Source organism: Coregonus lavaretus (assembly GCF_964263955.1).
Source record: "Coregonus lavaretus genome assembly, chromosome: 30".
Lineage (NCBI taxonomy): Eukaryota > Metazoa > Chordata > Actinopteri > Salmoniformes > Salmonidae > Coregonus > Coregonus lavaretus.
Genome location: NC_140017.1, coordinates 1,596,565 through 1,622,874, shown reverse-complemented (window position 1 = coordinate 1,622,874; position 26,310 = coordinate 1,596,565). Strand labels below are relative to the sequence as shown.

At 44.3% G+C, this 26,310-nt stretch overlaps 1 protein-coding gene across 1 annotated transcript in view; it reads right to left on the bottom strand.

Annotated features, from left to right (window-relative positions):
* LOC311105679 (S-arrestin-like) overlaps positions 1 to 22,025 on the bottom strand; it is a gene marked incomplete at both ends in the record, with an annotated part of 41,509 nt that extends 19,484 nt beyond the window's left edge. Inside the window, 4 exons of the mRNA XM_084147896.1 lie at positions 21,099 to 21,298; positions 21,533 to 21,577; positions 21,700 to 21,760; positions 21,978 to 22,025. Of these exons, the coding sequence (XP_084004022.1) occupies positions 21,099 to 21,298; positions 21,533 to 21,577; positions 21,700 to 21,760; positions 21,978 to 22,025 (354 nt within the window). The remainder of the gene's footprint in view (positions 1 to 21,098; positions 21,299 to 21,532; positions 21,578 to 21,699; positions 21,761 to 21,977) is intronic.
* Positions 22,026 to 26,310: the final 4,285 nt, after the last annotated feature.

The window sequence follows — 26,310 nt, the reverse complement described above, 5'->3', positions numbered from 1 at the left end:
CACAAATGAGAGAACACCTCACTCTGACCAGTTTTCATGTTATCTGGAGCGTTAGTGACTGTAACTGTGCTGCTGGCAACAATTTAATTACGCTTTTTTGCCGACGTTTACTGACACCGGCCACATTCAACAGGTGTTGAGCTTCCGTAAATTCATCAGTTATTCTACGCTCTGGCACAGTCAGACGAGAGTGCTCTGAAATCGGAGTAGATAGCCGGAGCGAATTTACGAACACACCCGAATGAATGCTTGTATACTTCGTATTTTGGCGAATGTAGTACAACATCCGGGAACTTTTGGCATACTAACTATATCTGTACTATGACTAATAAGCATACTACATACTCAATTTACATCACAAGTAGTGCGGTTAGTATGAGTATTCGAACACAGTTTAGGTCTTTCCTGGTCAGGTCATGTGGTCAGCAAAAACTGCTGGCCGTTACGGAATCCATTCAGCTTACTGATGCTGAATGTAGTAGAGGTAAAATGCACATTTATTTCTGGCATCATGTGTACTACTAGCGGCGTCATGCACCTCAAAAATCTGAGGGGGCACAAATACGTGAGGATGGCTGCGGGGTGGTCTCTAGGGGTCAAGGCCCCCTTTTCGTAAATTGGAGAATTTAGCATTTTTCAAACACCTGAAACAGATTTTTCCTGCAATCTAGAGCCATAATCATTATGCGTAATTCTATGTAAAAGAAAAAAAAAGAAAAAAAACATAATAAGCATACCTCTTGAGCTGTCTGTATCATCCTGACTGGCGGTAAACATTTTTTTTACAAAAAAACTAAACATGCTCTAATCTGGGTAAAATATTGAAAGGAATGTGAGTCTTATTCAGTACATTTAGTTATTGCTTGCTTTTCTAAAGTCTACCAAACTTGACAGCAGGCATGCCAGCTAGTTAGACAAGCTAGCTACTCTAACTTGATTGATAGCTTGAAATGGTTTCTTGGTAGCTAGTTACAGTGGGGGAAAAAAGTATTTAGTCAGCCACCAATTGTGCAAGTTCTCCCACTTAAAAAGATGAGAGAGACCTGTAATTTTCATCATAGGTACACGTCAACTATGACAGACAAAATGAGGAAACAAAATCCAGAAAATCACATTGTAGGATTTTTAATGAATTTATTTGCAAATTATGGTGGAAAATAAGTATTTGGTCAATAACAAAAGTTTCTCAATACTTTGTTATATACCCTTTGTTGGCAATGACACAGGTCAAACGTTTTCTGTAAGTCTTCACAAGGTTTTCACACACTGTTGCTGGTATTTTGGCCCATTCCTCCATGCAGATCTCCTCTAGAGCAGTGATGTTTTGGGGCTGTCGCTGGGCAACACGGACATTCAACTCCCTCCAAAGATTTTCTATGGGGTTGAGATCTGGAGACTGGCTAGGCCACTCCAGGACCTTGAAATGCTTCTTACGAAGCCACTCCTTCGTTGCCCGGGCGGTGTGTTTGGGATCATTGTCATGCTGAAAGACCCAGCCACGTTTCATCTTCAATGCCCTTGCTGATGGAAGGAGGTTTTCACTCAAAATCTCACGATACATGGCCCCATTCACACATTTATGAAATTGCTTATCCCAGTTACTAATAAGCATGCACCCATTAAGAAAACAACTGTAAAAACTATTAAATCCCCGTGGACTGATGAGGAATTGAAAAATTGTATGGTTGAGAGGGATGAGGCAAAAGTAATGGCAAATAAGTTTGCCTGCACAACCGATTGGCAAACGTTCTGCAAATTGAGAAATCATGTGACTAAACTGAATAGAAAAGAGGAAACTACACTATGAAACAAAGATAAATGACATAAAGAATGATAGTAAAAACCTTTGGCGCACCTTCAATGACATTTTGGGAAAAAAGGCAAACTCAGCTCCATCATTCATTGAATCAGATGGCTCATTCATCACAAAACCGACTGATATTGCCAACTACTTTAATGTTTTTTTTCATTGGCAAGATTAGCAAACTTAGGCATGACATGCCAGCAACAAACGCTGACACTACACATCCAAGTATATCTGACCAAATTATGAAAGACAAGAATTGTACTTTTGAATTCCATAAAGGGAGAGTGGAAGAGGTGAATTTTTTTTCGTTATCTATCAACAATGACAAGCCACCGGGGTTTGACAACTTACAGTGGGGAAAAAAAGTATTTAGTCAGCCACCAATTGTGCAAGTTCTCCCACTTAAAAAGATGAGAGAGGCCTGTAATTTTCATCATAGGTACACGTCAACTATGACAGACAAAATGAGATTTTTTTTCTCCAAAAATCACATTGTAGGATTTTTTATGAATTTATTTGCAAATTATGGTGGAAAATAAGTATCTGGTCAATAACAAAAGTTTCTCAATACTTTGTTATATACCCTTTGTTGGCAATGACACAGGTCAAACGTTTTCTGTAAGTCTTCACAAGGTTTTCACACACTGTTGCTGGTATTTTGGCCCATTCCTCCATGCAGATCTCCTCTAGAGCAGTGATGTTTTGGGGCTGTCGCTGGGCAACATGGACTTTCAACTCCCTCCAAATATTTTCTATGGGGTTGAGATCTGGAGACTGGCTAGGCCACTCCAGGACCTTGAAATGCTTCTTACGAAGCCACTCCTTCGTTGCCCGGGCGGTGTGCTTGGGATCATTGTCATGCTGAAAGAACCAGCCACGTTTCATCTTCAATGCCCTTGCTGATGGAAGGAGGTTTTCACTCAAAATCTCACGATACATGGCCCCATTCATTCTTTCCTTTACACAGATCAGTCGTCCTGGTCCCTTTGCAGAAAAACAGCCCCAAAGCATGATGTTTCCACCCCCATGCTTCACAGTAGGTATGGTGTTCTTTGGATGCAACTCAGCATTCTTTGTCCTCCAAACACGACGAGTTGAGTTTTTACCAAAAAGTTATATTTTGGTTTCATCTGACCGTATGACATTCTCCCAATCCTCTTCTGGATCATCCAAATGCACTCTAGCAAACTTCAGACGGGCCTGGACATGTACTGGCTTAAGCAGGGGGACACGTCTGGCACTGCAGGATTTGAGTCCCTGGCGGCGTAGTGTGTTACTGATGGTAGGCTTTGTTACTTTGGTCCCAGCTCTCTGCAGGTCATTCACTAGGTCCCCCCGTGTGGTTCTGGGATTTTTGCTCACCGTTCTTGTGATCATTTTGACCCCACGGGGTGAGATCTTGCGTGGAGCCCCAGATCGAGGGAGATTATCAGTGGACTTGTATGTCTTCCATTTCCTAATAATTGCTCCCACAGTTGATTTCTTCAAACCAAGCTGCTTACCTATTGCAGATTCAGTCTTCCCAGCCTGGTGCAGGTCTACAATTTTGTTTCTGGTGTCCTTTGACAGCTCTTTGGTCTTGGCCATAGTGGAGTTTGGAGTGTGACTGTTTGAGGTTGTGGACAGGTGTCTTTTATACTGATAACAAGTTCAAACAGGTGCCATTAATACAGGTAACGAGTGGAGGACAGAGGAGCCTCTTAAAGAAGTTGTTACAGGTCTGTGAGAGCCAGAAATCTTGCTTGTTTGTAGGTGACCAAATACTTATTTTCCACCATAATTTGCAAATAAATTCATTAAAAATCCTACAATGTGATTTTCTGGGATTCTTTTTCTCAATTTGTCTGTCATAGTTGACGTGTACCTATGATGAAAATTACAGGCCTCTCTCATCTTTTTAAGTGGGAGAACTTGCACAATTGGTGGCTGACTAAATACTTTTTTTCCCCACTGTATATATAAAATTACTGAGGATAATAGCGGACTATATTGCCACTCCTATTTGCCATATCTTCAATTTAAGCCTACTAGAAAGTGTGTGCCCTCAGGCCTGGAGGGAATCAAAAGTCATTCCGCTAGCTAAGAATAGTAAAGCACCTTTTACTGGCTCAAATAGCCGACCAATCAGCCTGTTACCAACCCTTAGTAAAGTTTTGGGGAAAATGGTGTTTGACCAGATACAATGCTATTTTACAGTAAACAAATTGACAACTGACTTTCAGCACGCTTATAAGGAAGGACATTCAACAAGCACAGCACTTACACAAATGACTGATGATTGGCTGAGAGAAATTGATGATAAAAAGATTGTGGGGGCTGTTTTGTCAGACTTCCGTGCGGCTTTTGACATTATCGATCATAGTCTGCTGCTGGAAAAACGTATGTGTTATGTCTTTACACCCCCTGAAGCCTCTCCAACATAATCCAGGTAAAATCATGAATTTCCCAGGGCAGCTGTCTAGGCCCCTTACTTTTTTCAATCTTTAATAACGACATGCAACTGGCCTTGAGTAAAGCCAGTGTGTCGATGTATGCGGATGACTCAACGCTATACACGTCAGCTACTGAAATGACTGCAACACTTAAAGAGCTGCAGTTAGTTTCATAATGGGTGGCAAGGAATAAGTTAGTCCTAAATATTTCTAAAACTAAAAGCATTGTATTTGGAACAAATCATTCACTAAACCCTAAACCTTAACTAAATATTGTAATAAATAATGTGGAAATTGAGCAAGTTGTGGTGACTAAACTGCTTGGAGTAACCCTGGATTGTAAACTGTCATGGTCAAAACATATTGATACAACAGTAGCTAAGATGGGGAGAAGTCTGTCCATAATAAAGTGCTGCTCTGCCTTCTTAACAGCACAATCAACAAGGCAGGTCCTACAGGCTCTAGTTTTGTCTCACCTGGACTACTGTTCAGTTGTGTGGTCAGGTACCACAAAGAGTGACTTACGAAAATTGCATTTGGCTCAGAACAGGGCAGCACGGCTGGCCCTTTGACGTACACAGAGAGATTTGACTTCATCACTACTTGTATTTGTGAGAGGTATTGACATGTTGAAAGCACGAGCTGTCTGTTTAAAACAACTAGCACACAACTCAGACACCCATGCATACGCCACCAGAGGTCTCTTCACAGTCCCCAAGTCCAGAACAGACTATGGGAGGCGCACAGTACTACATAGAGCCATGACTACATGGAACTCTATTCCACATCAGGTAACTGATGCAAGCAGTAGAATCAGATTTAAAAAACAGATAAAAATACACCTTATGGAACAGCGGGGACTGTGACATAGGCGCAGACACATGTATACACACACATGATAACATACGCACTATACATACACGTATTTTGTGTTGTAGATATGTGGTAGTGGAGTAGGGGCCTAAGGGCACACACTTAGTGTGTTGTGAAATCTGTTATGAATGTATTGTAATGTTTAAAAAAAAAGTGTAACTGCCTTAATTTTGCCAGACCCCAGGAAGAGTAGCTGCTGCCTTAGCAGCAGCTAATGGGGATCCGTAATAAATACAAATACAAATGTATTTTAGAAAACTTGCAGAATATGAACCTTTCAATCAAATATATACATTCTGTTGGCCTATGATACAATGCCGAATACTGATTACTATCATTCTTTTTCACATAAGTATGAACCAAATTACTATTGGTGACACAAACACTGCCAATATCATCAGTACAACAGTCTCATCAACTGTGTGCAAGTACATTTAATTTTGTAGCTTGCTATTGTAACTTTTTGGATACTCCGAATGGTCTCCTACAACTACAGTCTATTAATTTGTAACAAATGGTCCAAAGGGAGGACAGGCCTGTTCTAATTGCTATTTGAACCGTATGTGATTATCAACTCATGCACCCTTTTCATTATTCTGCTATTTCTTGTAGAATTGATTAGGACACCAGGAAGCCATCAGAAGAGGACATGGAAGAGGATGTGTCAGACGACAGTTGGATACCATCGGATGAGGAAGTGACATCGGAGAAGGACAGCTCTGATGACTACATCCCTCCTTTTGGTCTGAGGTAGGTCTCAAAACCATGTTTGTTTTTTGAACATTACAGACCTACTGATTGAGTAAATGCTTTCCTTATTAAAATTAACTTATGAGCTTACTTCAAATGTCGTACCCCTTCAGAATCCAAAATATTAGCTTGTTTTCTTTACTCCAATATTTGTAGAACTGACAGTGCCTTAGCAAAGGAGGTGCAATTACTCCCAGTCCTTAGCCTCGATCAGTCTGTGCTTTTAATTTTTTAATTTTTAATTTAACCTTTATTTAACTAGGCAAGTCAGTTAAGAACAAATTCTTATTTACAATGACGGCCTACACCGGCCAAACCCGGACGACTCTGGGCCAATTGTGCGCTGCCCTATGGGACTCCCAATCACGGCCGGTTGTGATACAGCCTGGAATCGAACCAGGGGGTCTGGAGTGACGCCTCAAGCTGAGATGCAGTGCCTTAGACCGCTGCGCCACTCGGGAGCCCAGAGCTTGATCATCATCACTCTGAAGACACAGGATTTACATTGGAGGATGATGAAATGTCACAAATTACCGACAAGTATCAGGTGCTGTGCAAAGATGACATTGTTGGACAACATGCATCTACAAAGTGAAGCACTCGCTTGATATGTGGCATGGGGTAAAGAACTTGGGCAAAAATATGTATGCTGTAAGTTAGTTATATTGAGGAAGTTATGCAATCCCCAATTTGCTTGTTATCTTTTACTTCATGTTTCAACTGAAATGCCTAATTGAGAGAATTGTCTTAACCCCCTCTCAAAACATTCTCTCAAAAAAGGCTGGGCAGGAGGCAGGGTACTCCATCCTTCTCCAGTGGAGTAAGGACATTGTTAACCACTTCTGGTGGTGCTGTAAGATATAAATATAAATCCAACTATTGGATGATTTATATTTGTAATTTATATTTGTAATGGCTGGTATCATACTTGACCGTAATTGAAGAGTTCATTGTAAGTGAAATACTGTGGCACTAAGAAAATCCAACTATTGGATGATTTGTAATTTATATTTGTAATGGCTGGTATCATACTTGACCGTAATTTCAGCACTGTCATTACAGGGATTAATCACATGGCAGGCTATTGTGTAGTAAATGGTTACTGATAAATGGTTTTCACTGTTGTAGAACATGTGGAGAGGCATCCTGCACCATGTTGTAGGGGAACACGAATGGGCCTTTGGCAGCTGTCAGCATGACAGTTTAGCTGAGTCATGGATAGAGAGAGGTTCAGCAGCCCACAAGACTCTGGGTGTTCCTCAATATGCATTCTAGCTCCACACACTCATGCTCCGAATGCATTCTCAGACGACGTTCTCTTGAGTACGTTCTTGTGAGGATGAGATTGTGGAGGAAGAATAAAACATGACATTTGAGAAGCACTCGCACTGCCCCTACTGTATTACCTCACGCTTCATATCCCCATTCACTGGACCTTCTTCCAGCCAGGACAATGGCAACAATAGACGAAACAAGATATACACAAAGCAAACGTTTTACTTCATAACTATCAGCTAGCTATAATAATGTAGCTAACCAGAGTTTAACATTCAAAAATGACCTAAAATGAATATTAGGCAAGATAGATGTCAATTATTTGTGGGTATATAGATAACAATTCTTCATGGCTATCTGGCTAGCTAACAGTGGTAGCTAGCCAGTTAGCCCTGTTGACTTATTATGGGCTTGCGATCTACAGTACGTATTTGTATTTGTATTTATTAGGGATCCCCATTAGCTGCTGCCAAGGCAGCAGCTACTCTTCCTGGGGTCCAAACACATTAAGGCACTTATATTACACATCAAAACAAAAGATAACAATGTTATGTTATATGATGTACTATTTTATACCACTACATACAGTGCCTTGCAAAAGTATTCATCCCCCTTGGCGTTTTTCCTATTTTGTAGCATTACAACCTGTAATTTAAATTGATTTTTATTTGGATTTCATGTAATGGACATACACAAAATAGTCCAAATTGGTGAATCAAATAAAATAAAATTGTCACATGCGCCGAATACAACAGGTGTAGACCTTACAGTGAAATGCTTACTTACAAGCCCTTAACCAACAATGCAGTTTTAAGAAAGAATACCAAAAGAAATCACAAAAAAATACAATATAAAATAATACGAAATAAAAGTAACAAATAATTAAAGACCCGCAGTAAAAATAACAATAGCGAGGCTATATACAGGGGGTACCGGTACCGAGTCAATGTGCGGGGGCAACGTTTAGTCAAGGTAATTGAGGTAATATGTACATGTAGGTAGAGTTATTAAAGTGACTATGCATAGATAATAAACAGAGAGTAGCAGCAGTGTAAAAGGGGGGGGGGGGGGCAATGCAAATAGTCTGGGTAGCAATTTGATTAGATGTTCAGGAGTCTTATGGCTTGGGGGTAGAAGCTGTTTAGAAGCCTCTTGGACCTAGACTTGGCGCTCCAGTACCACTTGTCGTGCAGTAGCAGAGAGAACAGTCTATGACTAGGGTGGCTGGAGTCTTTGACAATTTCTAGGGTCTTCCTCTTACACCGCCTGGTATAGAGGTCCTGGATGGCAGGAAGCTTGGCCCCAGTGATGTACTGGGCCGTATGCACTACCCTCTGAAGTGCCTTGCGGTCAGAGGCCGAGCAGTTGCCATACCAGGCGGTGATGCAACCAGTCAGGATGCTCTCGATGGTGCAGCTGTAGAACCTTTTGAGGATCTGAGGACCCATGCCAAATATTTTCAGTCTCCTTAGGGGGAATAGGTTTTGTCGTGCCCTCTTCACGACTGTCTTGGTGTGCTTGGACCATGTTAGTTTGTTGGTGATGTGGACGCCAAGGAACTTGAAGCTCTCAACCTGCTCCACTACAGCCCCGTCGATGAGAATGGGGGCGTGCTCGGTCCTCTTCTTTTTACTGTAGTTCATAATCAACTCCTTTGTCTTGATCACGTTGAGGGAGAGGTTGTTGTCCTGGCACCACACAGCCAGGTCTCTGACCTCCTCCCTATAGGCTGTCTCGTTGTTGTCGGTGATCAGGCCTACCACTGTTGTGTCATCGGCAAACTTAATGATGGTTTTGGAGTCGTGCCTGGTCATGCAGTCATGGGTGAACAGGGAGTACAGGAGGTTACTGAGCACGCACCCCTGAGGGGCCCCCGTGTTGAGGATCAGCGTGGTCGATGTGTTGTTACCTACCCTTACCACCTGGGGGCGGCCCGTCAGGAAGTCCAGGATCCAGTTGCAGAGGGAGATGTTTAGTCACATGTTCCTTAGCTTTGTGATGCGCTTTGAGGGTACTATGGTGTTGAATGCTGAGCTGTAGGTCAATTAATAGCATTCTCACATAGGTGTTCCTTTTGTCCAGGTGTGAAAGGGCAGTGTGGAGCGCAATAGAGATTGCATCATCTGTGGATCTGTTGGCGATATGCAAATTGGAGTGGGTCTAGGGTTTCTGGGATAATGGTGTTGATGTGAGCCATGACCAGCCTTTCAAAGCACTTCATGACTACAGACGTGAGTGCTACGGGTCGGTAGTCATTTAGGCAGGTTACTTTAGTGTTCTTGGGCACAGGGACTATGGTGGTCTGCTTGAAACATGTTGGTATTAAAGACTCAGACAGGGAGAGGTTGAAAATGTCAGTGAAGACACTTACCAGTTGGTCAGCGCATGCTCGGAGTACACGTCCTGGTAATCCGTCTGGCCCTGCGGCCTTGTGAATGTTGACCTATTTAAAGGTCTTACTCACATCAGCTACGGAGAGCGTGATCACACAGTCATCCGGAACAGCTGATGCTCTCATGCATGTTTCAGTGTTAATTGATTAGAAGCGAGCATATAAGTAATTTAGCTCGTCTGGTAGGCTTGTGTCACTGGGAAGCTCGTGGCTGTGCTTCCCTTTGTAGTTTGTAATAGTTTGCAAGTGAAATGAAAAAAATTACTTGTTTCAAAAAAAAATAACGGAAAAGTGGTGCGTGCATATGTATTCACCCCCTTTGCTATGAAGCCCCTAAATAAGATCTGGTGCAACCAATTACCTTCAGAAGTCACATAATTAGTTAAATAAAGTCCACCTGTGTGCAATCTAAGTGTCACATGATCTCTGTGTGTATATATACACACCTGTTCTGAAAGGCCAAGGAGTCTGCAACACCACTAAGCAAGGGGCACCACCAAGCAAGCGGCACCATGAAGACCAAGGAGCTCTCCAAACAGGTCAAGGACAAAGTTGTGGAGAAGTACAGATCAGGGTCGGGTTATAAAAAAATATCCGAGCACCATTTAAATCCATTATTAAAAAAATGGAAAGAATGTGGCACCACAACAAGGAGGGCATTAATTAGAGAGGCAACAAAGAGACCAAAGATAACCCTGAAGGAGCTGCAAAGCTCCACAGCGGAGATTGGAGTATCTGGACTAGTTTAAGGGGGGGGGGGGGGGGGTGAATAGTTATGCACGCTCAAGTTCTCCGTTTTATTTGTCTTATTTCTTGTTTGTTTCACAAGAAAAAATATTTTGCATCTTCAAAGTGGTAGGCATGTTGTGTAAATCAAATGATACAAACCCCCCCAAAAAACAATTTTAATTCCAGGTTGTAAGGCAACAAAATAGGAAAAATGTCAAGGGGGGTGAATACTTTCGCAAGCCACTGTATCTACAACACAAAATGTATGATACCACCATACAACAGTATTACAATGTACGTGTGTAGAGTACGTGTGCTAGCGCCCGTGTGCTAATGCATACCTGTGTGTGTTTCTCTTCACAGTCCCCGCTGTTTTTTTTTTAATCTGCTTCTATTGTTTGCATCAGTTGCCTGATGTGGAATAGAGTTCCATGTAGTCATGGCTCTATGTAGTACTGTGCACCTCCCATAGTGTGTTCTGAACTTGGGGATCAACAACCATGACAGTTTACAATTCAGGGTTACTCCAAGCAGTTTAGTCACCTCAACTTGCTCAATTTCCACATTATTCATTACAAGATTTAGTTGAGGTTTAGGGTTTAGTGAATGATTTGTCCCAAATACAATGCTTTTAGTTTTAGTCCCCAATATTTCTAACTTATTCCTTGCCACCCATTCTGAAACTAACTGCATCTCTTTGTTAAGTGTTGCAGGTAAACATGCCAAAATTAACACAGCATGTATTTATTAACATATTAAGATAAAATATTGTAGACAGGCAACATATGACGTGAATAGGCAACATTTCATTCCGAGGTGTGTATTTTCTGTCGCTTCAGCTCAAATAATGGCCGCCATTGAATTCACAAAATTGTGGCTAATTTTTTACGTGGTTGCGTCATATTTCTTTAATACTTTCCGTTGAAGCTTGCATCGATGCATGCTTCAAAATATGTCCAAATGGAGTACACATTCGAGAAGTACCCTCCGTGCTCTGTTTTGCATACTTTGATTTAGACTCATACTCCGACCCTCCCGTGCTCCAATTGGCTTGCTCGGAGCGCGGTAGTATGCATTTTGAGAAAAATCCTCTGACTGAAATTGTGCTCAACAAGAGGTGGCTTAACAATATCCCCAAATACCTGGCTTTTAGGTACTGTAAATCAGACGACACACATAAGGCTAATTGTGATGCTTTTCTCAGGTCAACTGCAGAGCTGGAGGCATTCCAGAATCAAATTATGATGTATGCCAGCAAGAAGAGCAATCTCTGGGACTCCTCCCCCTTGAGAACTTTTGTGACGTTTTTACTTTTAATAACCGTTTAATCAAAACTCTGCATTTAACAATTTAACAACAAATTTACCAACGTCTTAATTTTTTCCTCACTCAACTTTTTTCATTCAACTTTTTGACCCCGGACGCTTTCTTGACATAGTTCTACAGGAGTTCCACCAGCCGAAAAAGCTAAATAGTAACATTAACGCGATGCAATAAGAATATGCAGGTGAACTATCGCCTTATGGTGAGGATAGCCGAGTTGCAAGCCCAGCTTTAGACGCAATCGTTAGGCAAGGGCAATTTAAGTGTAGGAAAGGACGAAACAGCGTCTACGCCACCAGTAAGTACAGATAGTAGTATAAATTCCCCCCACACAGTCCCCGCAGCCGGACAATTTTCTCAAGGCTTCTGGAAAGAAATGCTGTCGGCATGCTCAACCGGTGTTGCTCATTCAGCCGACAGAAAATTTCAACCGGTTCTCCCCATTAAGCAATGAGTCGGAGTCAGAGACCGAGCCTTCTCAGGTCTCTCCTCCATCTGTTACGGAGTCTGAGTCGCCGAAGCCTCCCACCATTAGCTCTGACAAATTGAAAATCCTAGTCATTGGCGACTCCATTACCTGCAATATTAGACTTAAAAATAATCATCCAGCAATCATACATTGTTTACCAGGGGGCAGGGCCACCGACGTAAAGCCGAATCTGAAGATTGTGCTGGCTGAGACTAAAACTGGTGAGTGTAGATGTTATAGGGATATTGTTATCCACATCGGCACCAACGATGTTAGGATGAAACAGTCAGAGGTCACCAAGTGCAACATAACTTCAGCGTGTAACTTAGCTAGAAAGATGTGTCGGCATCGAGTAGTTGTCTCTGGCCCTCTCCCAGTTAGGGGGAGTCATGAGCTCTACAGCAGACTCGCACAACTCAATCACTGGTTGAAAACTGTTTTCTGCCTCTCCCAAAAGATAGAATTTGTAGATAACTGGCCCTCTTTCTTGGACTCCCCCACAAACAGGACCAAACCTGGCCTGTTGAGGAGTGACTGACTCCATCCAAGCTGGAGGGGTGCTCTCATCTTATCTATCAACATAGACGGCTCTAAATCCTCTAGCTCCACAATGAGAGAGGGTGTAGGCCAGGCAGTCTGCCACTAGCACAGTCAGTGTAGTCAGCTCAGCTTTCCCAATTGACACCGTGTCTGTGCCTCGATCTAGGTTGGGCAAAACTAAACATGGCGGTGTACGCCTTAGCAATCTCACTGGAATAAAGACTTCCTCCATTCCTGTCATTATTGAATGAGATTGTGATAATATCTCACATCTCAAAATAGGGCTACTTAATGTTAGATCCCTCACTTCCAAGGCAGCCAATGAACTAATCACTGATCATAAACTTGATGTGATTGGCTAACATTTACGACAGCAAATTTCAACAAAAAATAATCTGCGTTTTCGTCTGTTGAGCTTCTAGTCATGAAATCTATGCAGCCTACTCAATCACTTTTTATAGCTACTGTTTACAGGCCTCCTGGGCCGTATACAGCGTTCCTCACTGAGTTCCCTGAATTCCTATCGGACCTTGTAGTCATGGCAGATAATATTCAAATGTTTGGTGATTTCAATATTCACATGGAAAAGTCCACAGACCCACTCCAAAAGGCTTTCGGACCATCATCGACTCAGTGGGTTTTGTCCAACATGTCTCCGGACCTACGCATTGCCACAGTCATACCCTGGATCTAGTCCTGTCCCGTGGAATAAATAGTGTGAATCTAAATGTTTTTCCTCATAATCCTGGACTATCAGACCACCATTTTATTACATTTGCAATCGCAACAAATAATCTGCTCAGACCCAAACCAAGGATTATCAAAAGCCATGCTATAAATTCTCGGACAACCCAAAGATTCCTAGATGCCCTTCCAGACTCCACCCACCTACCAAAGGACAAAAATCAGTTAACCACCTAACTGAGGATCTAAATTTAACCTTTTGTAATAGCCTAGATGCAGTCACACCCCTAAAAACCAAAAATATTTGTCTCAAGAAATGAGCTCCTTGGTATACAGAAAATACCCTGAAAAGGAGCCCTGAAGCAAGCTTCCAGAAAATTGGAACGGAAATGGTGCTCCACCAAACAGAAAGTCTTCCGACTAGCTTGGAAAGACAGCATCGTGCAATATCGAAGAGCCCTCACTGCTGCTCGATCAGCCTACTTTTCCAACGTAATTGAGGAGAATAAGTATTTTTTATACTGTTGAAAAGCGAACTAAAAAGCAGCATTCCCCAAGAGAGGATAGCTTTCACTTCAGCAGTGATGAATTAATGAACTTCTTCGACTAAATTATTATGATCATTAGAAAGCAAATTACGGACTCCTCTTTGAATCTGCGTATTTCTCCAAAGCTCAGTTGTCCTGAGTCTGAACAGAACTGCCAGGACCTAGGATCAATGGAGACACTCAAGTTTTCTTATCCTGTATCTCTCGACACATTCACGAAAATAGTCATGGACAAAGGAGATGATTGTGGACTACAGGGGGAAAAAAGAGGACTGAGCACGCCCCCATTCTCATCGATGAGGCTGTAGTGGAACAGGTTGAGAGCTTCAAGTTCCTTGGTGTCCACATCACCAACAAACTATCATGGTCCAAACACACCAAGACAGTCATTAAGAGGGCACGACAAAGCCTATTCCCCCTCAGGAGACTGAAAAGATTTGGCATGGGTCCTCAGATCCTCAAAAAATTATACAGCTGCACCATCGAGAGCATCCTGACTGGTTGCATCACCGCCTGGTATGGCAACTGCTTGGCCTCTGACCGCAAGGCACTACAGAGGGTAGTACGTACGGCCCAGTACATCACTGGGGCCAAGCTTCCTGCCATCCAGGACCTCTATACCAGGCGGTGTCAGAGGAAGGCCCTCAAAATTGTCAAAGACTCCAGCCACCCTAGTCATAGACTGTTCTCTCTGCTACCGCACGGCAAGCGGTACCGGAGTGCCAAGTCTAGGTCCAAAAGACTTCTCAACAGCTTCTACCCCCAAGCCATAAGACTCCTGAACAGCTAATCATGGCTACCCGGACTATTTGCACCGCCCCCCCCACCCCATCTTTTTACGCTGCTGCTACTCTGTTAATTATTTATGCATAGTCACTTTAACTCTACCCACATGTACATATTACTTCAACTACCTCAACTACCTCACATTGACTCTGCACCGGTACCCCCCTGTGTATATATAGCCTCCCTACTGTTATTTTATTTTACTTCTGCTCTTTTTTTTCTCAACACTTTTTTGTTTTATTCTACTTTTTTATTAAAAATACACGCACTGTTGGTTAAGGGCTGTAAGTAAGCATTTCACTGTAATGTGTATTCGGCGCATGTGGCCAATCAAATTTGATTTGATTTGATTTAAACCTTCCAGCTGCATACTGGACCCTATTCCAACTAAACTACTGAAAGAACTACTTCCTGTGCTTGGCCCTCCTATGTTGAACACAATAAATGTCTCCCTATCCTCCGGATGTGTACCAAACTCACTAAAAGTGGCAGTAATATAGCCTCTCTTGAAAAAGCCGAACTTTGACCCGGAAAATGTAAAAAACGATCGGCCTATATCAAATCTCCCATTCCTCTCAAACATTTTAGAAAAAGCTGTTGCGCAGCAACTCACTACCTTCCTGAAGACAAATAATGTATACAAAATGCTTCAGTCTGGTTTTAGACCCCGTCATAGTACTGAGACTGCACTCGTGAAGGTGGTAAATTATCTTTTAAGGGCTTCAGACCAAGGCTCTGCATCTGTCCTCGTGCTCCTAGACCTTAGTGCCGCTTTTGACACCATCAATCACCACATTCTTTTGGAGAGAATGGAAACCCTAATTGGTCTACAAGGACAAGTTCTTGCCTGGTTTAGATCTTATTTGTCAGAAAGATATCAGTTAGTCTCTGTGGATGGTGTTCCTCAAGGTTCCGTTTTAGGACCACTATTGTTTTCACCTCTTGGTGATGTCATTTGGAAACATAATGTCAACTTTCACTGCTATGCGGATGACACACAGCTGTACATTTTGATGAAACATGGTGAAGCCCCAAAATTGCCTGTGTTTCAGACATAAGGAAGTGGATGGCCGCAAATGTTTTACTTTTAAACTCGGACAAACCAGAGATGCTAGTTCTAGGTCCTAAGAAACAAAGAGATATGCTGTTTGATCTGACAATTAATCTTGATGGTTGTACAGTCATCTCAAATAAAACTGTAAAGGACCTTGGCGTTACTCTGGACCCTGATCTGTCTTTTGACGAACATATCAAGAAAGGGAAGCTTTTTTGCGTCTTCTTAACATTGCAAAGATCTGAAACCTTTTGTCCAAAAATGATGCAGAAGCTAATCCATGCTTTTTTCACTTCTAGATTTGACTACTGCAATGCTCTACGCTCCAGCTACCCAGATAAAACACTAAATAATATTTAGTTAGTGCTAAATACGGCTGCTAGAATCTTGACTAGAACCAATAAATTATTGCATATTACTCAAGTGCTAGCTTCTCTACACTGGCTTCCTGTTAAGGCTAGGGCCGATTTTCAAGGTTTTACTGCTAACCTACAAAGCATTACATGGGCTTGCTCCTACCTATCTCTCCGATTTGGTCCTGCCGTACAAACCTACACGTACGCTACGGTCACAAGACGTCCCTAGAATTTCTAAGCAAACAACTGGAGGCAGGGCTTTCTCCTATAGAGCTAGATTTTTATGGAATGGTCTGCCTATCCGTGTGAAAGACACAGACTCGATCTCGACCTTTAAGTCTTTACTGAAGACTCATCTCTTCAGTAGGTCCTATGATTGAAAGTAGTCTGGCCCAGGGGTGCAAAGGTGAATGGCAAGGCACTGGAATGAAGAACCGCCCTTGCTGTCTCTGCCTGGCCGGCTGCCCTCTCTCCACTGGGATTCTCTGCCTCTGACCCTATTACGGGGGCTGAGTCACTGGCTTACTAATATGCCATTTAGCAGACGCTTTTATCCAAAGCGACTTACAGTCATGTGTACATACATTTTTACGTATGGGTGGTCCTGGGGATCGAACCCACTACCCTGGCGTTACAAGCACCATGCTCTACCAATTGAGCTACAGAGGACCACTAGTGCTCTTCCATGCGGTCCCTAGGAGGGGTGCGTCACGTCGTGCCAGGCTTTTTTGCGCTATACTCAACTTGAGTGGGTTGAGTCACAGACGTAATCTTCCTGTCCGGTTTTGCACCCCATTGAGCTTGTGCGGTGGAGGAGATCTTTGTGGGCTATACTCAGTCTTGTCTCAGGGTAGTAAGTTGGTGGTCTGTTGATATCCCTCTAGTGGTGTGGGGGCTGTGCTTTGGCAAAGTGGGTGGGGTTATATCCTGCCTGGTTGGCCCTGTCCGGGGGTATCGTCGGATGGGGCGACAGTGTGTGGAAACTAGATGTAAGTGATTCCTGTTTCCCTGCCGTTCTGGCACTCGCCTGTTCTGCGCATGCAGAGTATCATGTACATCTCCGTCAGAACCTGCCCGAACTTGTTCAGTGCAGCAGCACATTTTACTGCCTATTGGTTATATCTTGATACTGTAATACTGATTACTCTTTCTTTGCTGTTCTGTGTTCCAAATCCTCAGCTACTAAAGTTCAAAAGAGGGACAGTGCTTGCGAAGAAGACCCCAAAACCCTACAGTTACATCCCTGAGCTGCAAGCAGGTTGGCATCCAACGCAGGAATGCCAAGGATCATCCCTCGTGTAGCCAGTATCCCAAGGAATCTTGGCCTTCTCCCTAACATTTCACCACCACCCAACCAGGAGCTGGTTCAGGCACATGATAGGGCTATGTGTGCCATGTTCAGGCAGCATATTCATTCAAGAATCAGGATCAACTTTATATGCAAAGTACATTTGCCTGTACCAGAAATTTGACCTGGTGAAACAGCACTATGGAAGTATGACAGTTGAGTTGTAAAAATCTCTCAGCGCGTGAGCGAGATTACATCTTGGCTACACTCGAGCCCTACATCATCACGTCGCCTGGCTGAGAAATCAGCTGCAAAATGTAAACATACCTGAACGGGGGAAAATTGAAAAAAGCTCTGATATTCCTAGTGCTGTGGTGTCAAAGCACTGAATAAGTCAAATTTGTGACACTCTGGCTCCATAGACTTTGATATTTGAGCCAGGGTTGTTCATTTTCGTTTGTTTGAGGGTATTTCTATGTTGGGGATCTAGTTGTTTCATTTCTATGTTTGGGTTTTGTGCTTGTTTAGTCATATGACTCCCAATCGGAGGTAACGAGTGTCAGCTGTCGGCTCGTTATCTCTGATTGGGAGCCATATATATTCTGTGTGTTTTCTCCTTTGTTTTGTGGGTTATTGTTCCAGTGTTTCTATGTTTCTGTCGGTGTCAGAGGACTTCACGTATCGTCATTTGTTTTGTTTTCTCGTGTTGTGCTTTATTTAATAAAGTCATCATGTTCACTCCACGCGCTGCGTATTGGTCCGCTCCTTTAGACGTTCGTGACAGAATAACCCACCATAAAAGGACCAAGCAGCGCGTCCAGGAGCAAAGGGTCTGGACATGGGAGGAACTGTTGGACGGTAAAGGGTCCTGGACTTGGGAGGAGATCCTGGACGGTATGGATCGCCGACCATGGAGCGAGACGGTGGAGAGGCGACGACGAGAGGAGCAACGGCGGCAGCAGGTTTTTCGTCGGAAGGACGAGAGGCAACCCCAAGAAATTTTTTGGGGGGGGCACATGGCTTGGGCAGCTGGGCAGCAGGAGGCTGCCACAGGGAGAAAAGGAGAGAAGGCTAACGGAGTACGGGAGCCATTGGCGAGTGGAAGGAGGGAAGTGTGTGTGGCACGGCGTGAAGGACTGATGTGTGTTGCCAGTCCGGTCCGGCCCGTTCCTGATCCTCGGTTGAGGCCAGTGGTGTGTGTTCCCGGTACGGACCGGCCTGTTCCTACTCCAAGCACCAGGTCCACGGTGTGCTACGCCAGTCCGGTCCGGCCTATTCCGGCCACTCGCACCAGGGATGCGGTGCGCGTCGCCAGCCCGGCCCGGCCTGTTCCGGCCACTCGCACCAGGGATACGGTGCGCGTCGCCAGCTCAGCCCGGCCTGTTCCTACTCCACGCACCAGGGATACGGTGCGCTTCGCCAGCCCAGCCCGGCCTGTTCCTACTCCACGCACCAGGGATACGGTGCGCTTCGCCAGCCCGGCCCGGCCTGTTCCGGCCACTCGCACCAGGGATACGGTGCGCGTCGCCAGCCCAGCCCGGCCTGTTCCTGCTCTCCGCACTAGGCGTGAGGTGAGTCCCCAGGGTCCAGCATGCCCTGTTCCGGCTCCCCGCACTAGGCGTTATGGGAGTCCCCAGGGTCCAGCATGCCCTGTTCCGACTCCCCGCACTAGCCCTGAGATGCGTGTCCTCAGCCCGGTACCTCCAGTTCCGGCACCACGCATCAGGCCTGCGGTGCGTCCCCAGGGCCAAGCATGCCCTGTTGCTGCTTCCCGCACTAGCCCTGAGATGCGTGTCCTCAGCCCGGTACCTCCAGTTCCGGCACCACGCATCAGGCCTACGGTGCGTCCCCAGGGTCCAGCATGCCCTGTTGCTTCTCCCCGCACTAGCCCTGAGATGCGTGTCCTCAGCCCGGTACCTCCTGTTCCGGCACCACGCACCAGGCCTACGATGCGCCTCAGACGGCCAGAGTCTGCCGTCTGCCCAACGGGGCCTGAACTGCCCGTCTGCCCAAAGCCTGCAAAGCCGCCCGTCTGCCATGAGCCATCAGAGCCGTCCGCCAGACCGGAGCCGCTAGAGCCTTCCGCCAGACAGGATCAGCCAGAGCCTTCCGCCAGACAGGATCAGCCAGAGCCTTCTGCCAGACAGGATCAGCCAGAGCCTTCTGCCAGACAGGATCAGCCAGAGCCTTCTGCCAGACAGGATCAGCCAGAGCCTTCCGCCAGACAGGATCAGCCAGATCCGTCAGTCGGCCATGAGCAGCCAGATCCGTCAGCCAGCCATGAGCAGCCAGATCCGTCAGCCAGCCATGAGCAGCCAGATCCGTCAGCCAGCCATGAGCAGCCAGATCCGTCAGCCAGCCATGAGCAGCCAGATCCGTCAGCCAGCCATGAGCAGCCAGATCCGTCAGCCAGCCATGAGCAGCCAGATCCGTTAGCCAGCCATGAGCAGCCAGATCCGTCAGCCAGCCATGAGCCGTCCAGCCAGGATCCGCCAGAGCCGTCCAGCCAGGATCCGCCAGAGCCGTCCAGCCGGGATCCGCCAGAGCCGTCCAGCCGGGATCCGTCAGAGCCGTCCAGCCAGGATCCGCCAGCCAGCCAGGATCCGCCAGAGCCAGCCAGCCAGGATCCGCCATTTAGTCAGGTGCTGCCCCTTAGCTCGGTGTTGCTCCTTATCCTGGTGCTGTCCCTTATCCTGGTGCTGTCCCTTAGCCTGGTACTGCCCCTTAGTCCGGTACTGCCCCTTAGTCCGGTACTGCCCCGTAGTCCGGTGCTGCCCCTTAGTCCGGTGCTGCCCCTTAGCCCGGTGCTGCCCCTTGTCCCGGTGCTGCCCCTTATCCCGGTGCTGCCCCTTATCCCGGTGCTGCCCCTTAGGCCGATGCTGCCCCTTAGTCCGGTGTTGCCCCTTAGTCCAGGTGGGGTTAGTTGGAGGGTGGTCATTGGGAGGAGGCTACCGAAGCAGGTTGTGACTGTGGTGGGGTGGGGATCACGACCGGGGCCAGAGCCGCCACCGTGGACAGACGCCCACCCAGACCCTCCCCTAGTCCTGATGTTGGTGCGCCCGGAGTTCGCACCTTTAGGGGGGGGTACTGTGACACTCTGGCTCCATAGACTTTGATATTTGAGCCAGGGTTGTTCATTTTCGTTTGTTTGAGGGTATTTCTATGTTGGGGATCTAGTTGTTTCATTTCTATGTTTGGGTTTTGTGCTTGTTTAGTCATATGACTCCCAATCGGAGGTAACGAGTGTCAGCTGTCGGCTCGTTATCTCTGATTGGGAGCCATATATATTCTGTGTGTTTTCTCCTTTGTTTTGTGGGTTATTGTTCCAGTGTTTCTATGTTTCTGTCGGTGTCAGAGGACTTCACGTATCGTCATTTGTTTTGTTTTCTCGTGTTGTGCTTTATTTAATAAAGTCATCATGTTCACTCCACGCGCTGCGTATTGGTCCGCTCCTTTAGACGATCGTGACAAGATTAAGACGTAATATCTCTTATTTGAGAGATATAAACATAAATCTAAAATTCTTTATTTTATTTTGCACGTACTGAGTCTGGCTTTAATATTTGGAAAAAAATTAACAGGACAAATCTGAGAGGGCACGAGCCTCTGTGCCCTCTATGGGCATGACGCCTCTGTGTACTGTGTGTCTGCGGTGTAGGGTGAAGTTGTCCCTAGATGTGATCTTGGGTCAGTTTTGCATTTTCCCCACTAATGGTTAAGATTAGGATTTGGGGAAGGGTACCTGATCCTAGATCTGTACCTAGGGGACAGTATGTGTCTGCACTCAGTCACCTCAAAGAAGAAGGGAATGGCATTGTCTCCCAGCTTGTGCAGTAGTTTCTCCTGCATCTTGGTGTGTATGCTCCTTTCCTTGTCCTGCAGTTCGGGGTACATCTGGCGGGTGGTCAGAAAGATGTCCCTGCGGAAGGCCACGCCCATCACGTCCATGTCATCTCTGCCATACCGGAACGTGCAGGACAGCATGACAAACACTACGGGGCACAAGAAGTAAAGAACAATGTTTTCACTGCTTTTTCATAGACAGTTACATTCATTCCTAGGGCCAATGTAACCTTACTAGGAAAAACTTGGGGCCCTATTCATAGGCTATAACTAGGGCCCAGGGGTTTTCCTATAGTGAAATCATATGGTCAGGGAAAACTCCTGGCCCCTCTTCATTCCTAATTTAAAAAGCTGACATTCAGTTCAAATGTTGAAAAACCAACCTTTCTTTCCTTTGACCTGTACAGGGTCGATCAGCACAACTCCATCTGATTGATACAGGGGAGAAAAATAGCCCTTGAGCATGACAACAGCACAAGGCACAAAGATCCAAATAGAAGCAAGTCCCTCCCTTCCCTGAAATTGTTTTGTTTCTCGGTCACACACTCACCAACAGGATCGATAGAGTCACAGTGATCCACAAAGTCCCTCTTGGCCATGTACACCCCCACCTATGCCAGAAACAGACCTGAGACTTTACCAATGGTAATGACAAACGGCCCTGCACATAGCCTAGGTTGCTTGCAAATACAGAAAAATAAACAGGAGCAAAAAACACACGGACATAGATGCCAAGCACAGGCAGATGGATAAGATAAAACAAAAATGAACACGTTTTGTTTTGACAACTGGTGTAATGTCTTTGCTGGCCTGAAGAGGGATACTCACCGACTTATCACGGGAGAGTTTCTTGAAGATAACATGTTTGGGGCTCATGGTTTTTGTCTCTGAAATCTACAGAAGAAATTACATTGTTACTACAAATGCGGCTGACTGACAGATAATCAAATAAGGTCTGATGTTTGATTGGCGGCCATCTCTATTCAATATCTGCAGGTATAGATAAAAATCTGACTCAGTCTATCAGTGTCATCACAATAAAACACAAAATGGCTGCTGAAAACAGTTTAAAGCCCCCAGCATTGTAGTTCTAAAAACACCCATCATATGACATCATCAACCCAATTTTCTATCTCTCATTTCTCAATACCAATCTAGGGAAGTTGCTGCATCGTATCATAGCTACTTTATAATTGCTACACAAACATGCTTAACCACCCATCTTCTTCCCCACACCTGACCTATACAGTAGAAATGCCACTTGGGCAGGATGACTGACCTGCAGTTATGGTGCTGGACGTGTAGGGTCAGCTGCAGGTAACAGTGGTGTACCAGGCACAACTATGTGGCTGTATTTATGATCTGTGTGGGTGCTGCTGACCCCCCCTTGACACTACCTCATCGTAAGGTAGAAATTGCCCTTAGGCACAGATTTAGGATCAGTTCACCCTCCATGAATCCTATTCTTAAACACTATGGAGTAAAATGTTAAAACTGACCATAGATCAGTGTCCTCAGGTCCTCCCTGTCACGCCTTCCTCGGGATAAAGCAGGAGTTTAGTTACTCATTGGATCATCAGTTCCTTTCCGTCAGCTTGATCGGCCAAGATCTGAAGCACGAGGACCTAATCCTTACACACGTACAGTAGGCCTAACCAGCAGAGAGTGCAGCATTGCGGGTCGTACACACTGGCCACGTTCCAGGTTGACTACATTTCAGAAGTATGCCACATCTCACAATGCCTGGATAGGTGTTTAAAATATCAGCTAACCACATCAGCTAGCAATCTGATGCCCGACTGCGCAGTCGATGACATGGCATGCAATCATTACTTGATGCAATGCAACTTCTGCAATGTAGTCGTCCTGGAACGCGACCACTGACTAAGCTTTGAGCCACTCTACTACTACAGTGCCTTCAGAAAGTATTCACACCCCTTTACTTTTTCCACATTTTCTTGTGTTAAAGCCTTAATGTTAAATGGCCTACACACAATACCCCATAATGTCAAAGTGGAATTATGTTTTTAGAAATTTTAACAAATTAATTAAAAATGAAAAGCTGAAATGTCTTGAGTCAATAAGTATTCAACCCCTTTCTTATGACAAGCCTAAATAAGTTCAGGAGTACAAATGTGCTTAACAAGTCACATACGTTTCATGGGTTCACTCTGTGTGCAATAATAGTGTTTAACATGATTTTTGAATGACTACCTCATCTCTGTACCCTGCACATAAATATAATTGTAAGGTCCCTCAGTCTAGCAGTGAATTTCAAACACAGATTCAACCACAAACACCAGGGAGGTTTTCCAATGCCTCACAAAGAAGGGCACCTATTGGCAGATGGGTAAACATTTTTAAAAAGCAGACATTTAATAATTTCCTTTTGAACATTCATTACACTTTGTCACTACAAAGATCCAGGCGTCCTACCTACCTCAGTTGCCAGAGAGGAAGGTAACCGTTCAGGGATTTCACCATGAGGCCAATGGTGACTTTAAAACAGTTACAGAGTTTAATGGCTGTGATAAGAGAAAACTGAGGATGGATCAACAACATTGTAGTTTCTCCACAATACTAACCTAATTGACAGATTCGAAAGAAGGGAGCCTGTACAGAATATAAATATTCCAAAACATGCATCATGTTTGCAACAAGGCACTAAAGTAATACTTCAAAAAATCTGGCAAAGCAATTCAATTTTTAGTCCTGAATACAAAGTGTTATGTTTGGTTCAAATCCAATACAATACATTTCGGAGTACTACTCTCCATATTTTCAAGCATAGTGGTGGCTGCATCATGTTATGCGTATGCTTGGATGGAATTGTTAAGGACTGGGTAGTTTTTCAGGATAAAACAGAAACGAAATGGAGCTACAGTGAGGGAAAAAAGTATTTCATCCCCTGCTGATTTTGTACGTTTGCCCACTGACAAAGACATGATCAGTCTATAATTTTAATGGTAGGTTTATTTGAACAGTGAGAGACAGAATAACAACAAAAAAATCCAGAAAATCGCATGTCAAAAGTTATAAATTGATTTGCATTTTAATGAGGGAAATGAGTATTTGACTCCTCTGCAAAACATGTTTATTTTTTTATCTTTATTTTAACAGGGAAAAACAGACTGAGACCTGGATCTCTTTTACGGCTGTGCCCTGTGTAAACATGTTGACATGTACAGTTTTAGACATACAGACAAGAACATTTCAAACATACAAAACAAAAAACACAATTCAACAGAAACAATCACAGACAACATCATATTGATCCTCCATAACATTTTTTAAATGGGCAAGGGACACGAGTGTCTAACTTAAGTTGGATCTGCAGTTTGTTCCATAAATAAGGTGCAAAGGAACTGAAGGCAGTCCTACCCAACTCTGTGGAGACCACAGGAGTCTCTAATGTAATCCACATCTGTGATCTGGTTTTAAAATTAGTATATCTAGTGGAAATTAATGATGATATATATGGAGGTAGTTTTAAAAGAAGTGCTTTATAAATAAACAAGAGAGCATGTTGCTCTCGCCTCACAGATAGAGGCCCAACCCACATGTTGATATAGGATACAGTGATGAGTTTTGTAACTATCACCCGTGATAAACCTGAGTGCACAATGGTAAATAGCATCCAGTGGTTTTAATGTGTTTACCGATGCATACATATAGATAATATCACCATAATCTAAAACGGACATAAAAGTAGCCTGCACAATTTGTTTTCTATTTACGGAGGACAGACAAGCCCTGTTTCTGTAAAGGAACCATATCTTGAATTTGAGCTTTTTTCCCAATTCAGTACCATCCAAGCTAGTGATTACAAAAGTGTTTCTAATTGAGAGTTTAGACCTAGAAAAAAACATGACATTTGTTTTCTTCGCGTTTAAAACAAGTTTAAGCTGTAAAAGAGACCCCTGTAGTATCCTAAAATCAGACTCCAACTGCATTAAAGCTTGGTCCGCTGTTGGAGCAATAGAGTACATCACTGTGTCATCTGCATATAAATGGAATTTACAATATCTGACATCATCACCAATGTTGTTTATATAAAGTGAGAACAATAGTGGGCCAATTATTGAACCCTGAGGGACCCCTTTAAGTAACTGTAAGGGGTCAGACTTGACCCCGTCGACCATGACGGCCTGAGTTCTATCTTTAAAATAGTCATAAGACCATCGACAGGCATCAGTGCCCAGTCCTATAGATGACAGCTTACTCAAAAGGATAGCATGGTCTACAGTGTCAAAAGCTTTTGACAAATCTACAAACAACGCAGCACAGTGCTTTCTATCATCTAAGGCATTTGCAATATCATTTACAACATGCATAGTGACCGATGTGGTACTGTATTTAGATCTAAAACCAGATTGATTGGGGCTAAAAATACTGTTAACAGAAAGAAAAGATTGTAACTGTTTGTTGACTATAGATTCTAGGATCTTTGCCAGACAAGGGAGCCTAGAGATGGGTCGATAGTTATCCAAATCACTACCGTCACCTCCCTTATGTAATGGCAGAACAAAAGCTGCTTTCCACACCTTAGGGATATTTCCTGTGCTTAATGTTAGATAAAAAATGTGTGTCACTGAACCAGCAATGATAGGTGCAGCACACTTAAGTAAGTACGGGTCTAAATTGTCAGCGCCTAAGGATTTCTTAGTATCAATGGCACACAGGGCAGCTAGAACCTCTGCTTCAGTTATTTTCTGGAAACTAAAAACAGAAATGACTTAGTACTTGGTGGCAAAACCCTTGTTGGCAATCAGAGGTCAGACGTTTCTTGTAGTTGGCCACCAGGTTTGCAGACATCTCAGGAGGGATTTTGTTCCACTCCTCTTTGCAGATCTTCTCCAAGTCATTAAGGTTTCGAGGCTGACGTTTGGCAACTCGAACCTTCAGCTCCCTCCACAGATTTTCTATGGGATTAAGGTCTGGAGGCTGGCTAGGCCACTCAAGGACCTTAATGTGCTTCTTCTTGAGCCACTCCTTTGTTGCCTTGGCCGTGTTTTGGGTCATTGTCATGCTGGAATACCCATCCACGACCCATTTTCAATGCCCTGGCTGAGGGAAGGAGGTTCTCACCCAAGATTTGACGGTACATAGCCCCGTCCATCGTCCCTTTGATGCGGTGAAGTTGTCCTGTCCCTTTAGCAGA